The 6315-nt window shown below is 48.7% G+C and overlaps 1 protein-coding gene across 9 annotated transcripts; it reads left to right on the forward strand.

Moving 5' to 3' along the window:
* The first annotated feature begins 3139 nt into the window (after positions 1-3139).
* Positions 3140-6303, forward strand: ANAPC15 (anaphase promoting complex subunit 15). 9 transcript variants are annotated; one of them, XM_034666432.1, is made up of 6 exons: positions 3151-3281; positions 4479-4563; positions 4701-4830; positions 5316-5375; positions 5685-5822; positions 5961-6303. In XM_034666432.1, exons 3-6 carry the CDS (start codon positions 4711-4713, stop codon positions 6018-6020), a joined length of 378 nt encoding a protein of 125 aa, XP_034522323.1. In that variant the 5' UTR covers positions 3151-3281; positions 4479-4563; positions 4701-4710; the 3' UTR covers positions 6021-6303. The 9 variants fall into 9 exon arrangements, with proteins under 9 accessions (XP_011234039.1, XP_034522323.1, XP_034522325.1 ...); XM_034666434.1 differs by having other exon boundaries at positions 4706-4830; XM_034666435.1 differs by having other exon boundaries at positions 3157-3281; positions 4479-4533.
* Positions 6304-6315: the final 12 nt, after the last annotated feature.

The raw sequence follows: 6315 nt of genomic DNA on the forward strand, positions 1-6315 counted from the left end.
CTGTTATCTCATAATACTCTCCACATACATTGATTTTAACATTTACTACCCTCTCCTCTGATTGTCTATAATTGTTTTAGTCCTCACTGGACTATATTTTTCTCTAGGACAGGGATTATTTCTGCTTCTGTCCCTAGGATCTAGCATGGTGTCTGGCATTTGCTTGGCACTCAATAAATGTTGAGTGGAACAAATGAAAGAATATGAAGCAAACTTTTTTCTTTTTTTTAAGATTTTATTTATTTATTTGACAGAGAGAGACAGCCAGAGAGGGAACACAAGCAAGGGGAGTGGGAGAGGGAGAAGCAGGCTTCCTGCCAAGCAGGGAGCTTGATGCGGGGCTTGATCCCAGGACCCTGGGATCACGACCTGAGCTGAAGGCAGATGCTTAATGGCTGAGCCACCCAGGCGCCCCATGAAGCAAATTTCTTAACCTCTCCATCTTAGTTTTATTATCCTTGAAATAAAAGTAAGTTAAACACTCAGCAAGGTTAAATGATGCATAATGAATGTAAAACAAATGTCACCATCATTGATTGAGTTGCCCAAGCCCAAAATAGGGAATCACGCAAAATTTCCACTTCTCCCATTCCCTTTTCCCCTCCCCCCAGCTAACCAGTCACCATGGCTTGTTGAACCTGGCTGAAGACTTTGGTAAGAAACCCTAGGTTACAGGGGATTTTCCATTAGGCCAGAGCTGTCAGGAAGCATGGGAGGCAAAGGATGTTGGAGGTCGGGAGTCTGTAAGGAAAAGGAGGAGAGACTCATGGGCACATAGGCCACAGGAAGAACAGATAAGGGATCCAGGAGAAGGGAGACATCAGGCTGAGTCCTGGGGACATAGAAACCACTCAGGTCTGTGCCCTCAAGAAATCCTGGTCGCTGGGGAAACGAATAGAAACAATAGAAACAATTTGTACAGAACAAGGCTGTAGTAGAGATGCTTTCCTCCTGATACCCCTTCTTTACTTGGCTTGCAGGATATCGCCCAGCTTGCCTGCTTTTCTACTTATATTTTTGGCCCTCCTCAGTCTGGTTTGCTGCTTCTCCTAGTTTCCTTAAATGCTGAATGTTGAAGGAAACGATTTTCCATCTACACTCACTCCTTTGATGATCTCATCTAGTCTCAGGGCTTTAAATGCCATCTGTGTGGTGATAACTCCCAAATTGGTATCTCTAGTCTAGATCTCTCCCCTGACCTCAGACCTCCTGCTCCCTCTTCCTCCTGCCCTCTCACCATCTGTACTCCAACGAGCATTTCAAACTCCACACATCCAAAAATGAGCTCCAGATAGTTCCCCCCACAAGACAACATCTCCCTTGTCTTTTCCATTTCAAGAAATGGCAACACTGGTCTTCCAGTTGTTCAGTCCAAAAATTGTCTCCTTTCTTCCTCAGATACTCCTCATCCAATCTGTCAGCAAGCTCTCTTGTCCCTACCCTCTAAATATATTCAAAATTCAACCACTTCTCATCCCCCACCTCTGGATTATTCTAATAGGCTCCCAGTTGATCTCCCTGCTTCTGCCACTCTCCCTCCTGAATTTATTCTTCATAGAACAGCCAGAGTAACTCTGTTAAAATGTAAATCAAATTGTGTGGATCCTCGGCTCCAAACCTGTCACAGGATTCTCAACATGGAGTAAAAGCTAAAGTCGTTATTGTAACTTGCAAGGCTGTATTCTCTGGCTCCTGCTACCTCTCTCCTCATCTCCTGCTCTCACCATAGTAAACTATGCCCCAGCCATTCTAGACCATTTGCACTTGCTCCCTCTCTGAAATGCTCTTCCCTAAATATCAGAACAGTGCCCCCCTCATCTTTTTCTTCTGACCTTTACTCAAGTCACCTTCCTAATAAGGTCTTCCTTGGCCCCCTACCTAAATAAAACCTCTCCCCTCCCCACTTCTCTGATTTATTTTTTCTGGTAGGTATTTACTGCAGTCTTAAAACTATATGTTTTGTTTATCTATCTTCTTTATTATTTATCTCTCCCATTAGAATGGAAGCTGCATGGAGATTTTTGGGGGGTCTGTTTTGCTATTGTATACCCAGTACTTAGACTAGTAACAGGCATATAGTAGGGCACTCAGTAGGCATTTGTTGAATGAATGAAAAAGGTGGACATTTCCAAGAGGCAAATTTTACTCTTTAATGAAGAACTTTATAACAACTAGAGCTGGTTGGAAACATAATCATGTTAATATACAGAGTACACTACCTCTTAAACATGTAATCTCATCAAATCCTCACATCAGTCCAGGATAGAAAGGCTGCGCAGTTTATGAAGCTGGTTGAAGAGGAAATGGTATCCAGGTTGGGAGAAAAAGGACTTGTTAAAGTTCAGATATCTGGTGTGGTCAGGAGTGGATGATTGCTAGCCCTAGACGAGGCTGGTGAGTGATGGAGCTTAGTGGGGGTTGGGTTCGAAGGACTGCCGGTGGACAAGAGGGCATGACCTCTGAAGGGGAGGCTGAGTGAGAGGTTACTATAACAGAAGCATCAGCAAAGGACTGGGAGAGATGACGAAGTTGACCACTAAGGTATTTAGCCCAGGCCTGGAGAGGGCATGACTTCCCTAAAAGCAGTGCCCTGAGGCTGACTAGTCAGTCACTCAAACCCATACATGAACTCCAATGCAGAACTGGACGGACAAGCTTAAGAAACCAGTGAGTCCACTGTGGGTCTGCAGAGTCCGGATTCTCCACTGGTCTGTGAGGTCTATCGGGGCAGGGACCGTGTTCTAGATTTATTCCCAGCTTCTGGCGGAGCCTGGAATATAGTAGGGACTCAATGATTTCTGTTGAAGTCATACATGAATGTATGCGCCCAAACAAGAAACTGAATGTGAGAAAGAACAGATAGAAGGGGCGTAATATCGCCCAGCGATTTTGGGGTAGAAGCAGACGAATTTTCCTGGGACGCGGCAGGACAAACTGCCCTAGTACTAAAGCAGGTTGCTGCCGGCTATTTTTCAGCAGAGGTTGGCAACCAGATCCTGGGTAGGGACGAAGGGGCGGGGTTAAATGGCGCCGTTGGGGAGGGGCCAGGCTGGGGCGGCCGAAGGGCGGAGGCTCAAGGAGGGGCCAATAGAGCAGGCAAATATCCAACCTCAAGGACGTGACTAAGGTGTGTAACGTCACATCCGGTGTGGTGGGCGGGAGCGGGAAACAAAAGGAGAGCAAAGGCGCATGCGTTGGTGCTTCGTGTGTTCTGGCGGGCTCTTCCGCTCAGGCCAGGAGAAGTGCTTCCGGGTCGCCGCCGGCTGCCGCCTCCCGGCGCGGTAAGTACAGAAGCTAGGCTACGGCCGCTGTCTCCTTGCCCCTTCTCTTCTCCCTCCCCCAGAGAAACCCCGTGGCCCTGACCCGGCTTCTCAGGAGCTCCAGGTTCAGACTCCTTTTAACGTTAAAGAGCTCCAGCTCATTGGCCACTTCCTCGAGGCTAAGCCCCACCCCGTCGCCCAAGATCCGTCACTCATTGGTGTCACTTTCTGTCACCCAGCATTTCTTCCAGTTAATTGGCCCTATTCAGGCCCCAATCCTTTTGCGATTAGCAACCCTATAAGGGCAAATGCTTGTTCGAATCCCGCCCCTGCATTCTTCGTGTTGGTCCACCCCGCGGTCATTATCATAATAAGCAAAGAATGGGCGGTAGCTTTGTGGCGAGGGGTGGGCTTTCGGAGCCTCAGTTTTCTGGCCTCTCCTACTTAACGGGGCGTGAGGGTGGGTACTGACTGTTGTGCTGGTGACGTGGACCTGGAAGCCCAGGTTCACGGAAGGGCAGCGGCTGGCCCAGGATCGGTCAAATGAGTTTAGGGCAAAAGCAGAACTAGATGTAGGTCCTTTTCTCCTGCTCATCTCCTCTAGTGCCTGGCCCCGATTTCTTCCCCCTGGGAATTCGATGCCCCAACTCACTTGTGACCTAGAGCCAGTCGTTACCTGTCGCAGGGCCTCAATTTTCCTGTGAGGTGAAAGGTTTTCGTTCAGATTTTCTGGGACCTTTCTGGTCAGCCCCCTCAGCTGCTTAATCTGTGCCGAATTTACCTGTTCCGTCATATGTTAGTTCATTCAGCCCTCCATTTACTTATTTATCCATTTACTCATGCTTTTAGAATGTCTTTCTGAACTATCTGCACATGGTACCCACCCCCATCCCAGTTTAGCTGTGGTTCATAAGAGAGGTGGTTAGTGTCCTAAATTTCTGATACTGGGTAAGTATGGTACAGATCATCATAGAGCTGCAAAAGGAGGTCTTACTGTTTGGAGGAGGTAAAGATAGTGTCAGTAGAGCCCTGTTACCTCTAATTTTGTCTAATTTTGTTATGCCAGACTGCATTCCAGATTCATAACTCCACATTTGGCTTCCATTCTCTTACCCCCCCTTTGAACAGCTTAAACCGCTTTACTTCTCCATAAAGTGAATTAATTATCAGAATAACTATGAGGTTGTAGTATAATTGTTATTATTCCCCATTTTACAGATGAGCAAACTGAGGCTCAAAGAGGTCAAGTGACTTGGCCAAGGTCAAACAGCTAGTAAGTGGTGGAGCCAGGACTCAAACCCAGGTCTGTCTGATTCCTACAGAAAAGAGCTATTTCCCTGCTACCTTCTGCTCCACCCCATCCCCAAATCAAACTGTAACCAAATAAAACCCCAAACCAAAGACATCTGACAGCTGGATTCACCTGGCCCTTTACCTCAGTCTAGGAGCCATGTCTACCTTGTTTCCCTCACTCTTCCCCCGTGTGACTGAGACACTGTGGTTTAATCTGGATCGACCCTGTGTGGAGGAGACAGAGCTGCAGCAGCAAGAACAACAGCACCAGGCCTGGGTGAGTAAGGACCTAGCCCAGTGCTGGAGCCTCAGTCAGGGAGGAGCTTTTTGCCCTGAGTTGGGAACAGTCAAGCTGGGAGGCAGGTGGCCTAGGTTCACATCTTTGTATGACTCTGATTTTCTGTGGGCCCATGGGACTTCTGGGCCACACTGGAGCCCAGGCTGTTTTCCCTAAAGCATAGGAAATAATTTTGACTTTATTGAGGACCTGGTAGATGCGATATTCTAGACTGACTCTCACTTCACCATCACCATAATTTTATGAGGAAACCATGGCCCAGAGAGTTTATGTGGATCTTATAACTTGGATCAAGTTTATAAGTTAAGTGGCAGATGACAGGAGACAAAGGGATTGACTTTTTCTTGAAACTGGAAACTTCTCCACACTTGAGGGGTCATCTTAGGGGCTATGTGGGCCAGTCCCATGTCCCTGACCTGTCTTGCTCGGGCCCTGACCCTGCTGGCCTCCCATTTTGGCCACAGCTCCAGAGCATCGCAGAGAAAGACAACAACCTGGTACCTATTGGCAAGCCGGCCTCAGAGGTGAGTGGTTCCAGCAGGTAGGGCTTGTGTGGGGTCCAGGTGGACTAAAGCTCTGCTCTACTTGTGAAGGTCCTGCCTCTGACCTCAAAGCAGTTGTGGTCCTCAGCTCTGGGTGGAGAGTGGGTGGCCATTGGACCCAGCACTAAGGTTCTGCAGAACATGCATCAGCCTGCTAGACTCAAAGGGGTGGGGCAAGGTTGGGGAATGGAGGGTCATTCATTGTTCCCAGAGACTGGCTTCAAGTGGACCAGCCCTTGAACTGGTCCAGGCAGCCCTATAGAGCCTATAGGCTCTCCCCTGCCTCACCAGCACTATGATGACGAGGAAGAGGAGGATGAAGATGATGACGAAGATAGTGAAGAGGACTCAGAGGATGATGAAGACATGCAGGACATGGATGAGATGAATGACTACAATGAGTCACCTGATGATGGAGAGGTCAATGAGGTAGGCAGGGGTGTGGGGGAGGGCGCCTGCCCCTGACCTAACTGGTCACAAAGGGGTACAGAGACTCTGGTTCTAGACGGACAGAATCTGGGACTGGGGCTGGCTGGGTGGCTGAGGCCCCTTCCCACCTACACCCAGCCTTCTCTCCAGGTGGACATGGAAGGCAACGAACAGGATCAGGACCAGTGGATGATCTAGGTAGACAAGGCAGTGTGGCCTCAGGGAAATTCCAGGCCAGCCCAACTTACCCTGCATCCCCGGCAGAACCAGCTGATTGCCCCAGTGCCTGAAAGCTCACCCTTGGGTATCTCTTCAGCTGCTGCCGGGAACTGGTCTCCTTGGCCCCTCCCAGGCCGTCAGTTTGCCCTGATTCCCCAGGGCCTGAGCCCAACCCATCTTTCTGCCTAGTATTTCACCTTTTGGTTGCCAGGTATAGTCTCTTTCTAACTCCCTTTAATAAAGACACAGGACTGATTTTTTCCCCCCGTGTCTA

This window comes from Ailuropoda melanoleuca, chromosome 8, assembly GCF_002007445.2.
Source record: "Ailuropoda melanoleuca isolate Jingjing chromosome 8, ASM200744v2, whole genome shotgun sequence".
Lineage (NCBI taxonomy): Eukaryota > Metazoa > Chordata > Mammalia > Carnivora > Ursidae > Ailuropoda > Ailuropoda melanoleuca.

Excerpts from the sequence above, each read along its gene's own strand:
- ANAPC15 (XM_011235737.3), top strand. The coding sequence starts at position 3,190 with ATGCGTTGGTGCTTCGTGTGTTCTGGCGGGCTCTTCCGCTCAGGCCAG. Across the intron at positions 5,376-5,684 it reads TTGGCAAGCCGGCCTCAGAG|CACTATGATGACGAGGAAGA; the intron begins GTGAGTGGTTCC and ends CTGCCTCACCAG. Across the intron at positions 5,823-5,960 it reads ATGATGGAGAGGTCAATGAG|CCTTCTCTCCAGGTGGACAT; the intron begins GTAGGCAGGGGT and ends ACCTACACCCAG.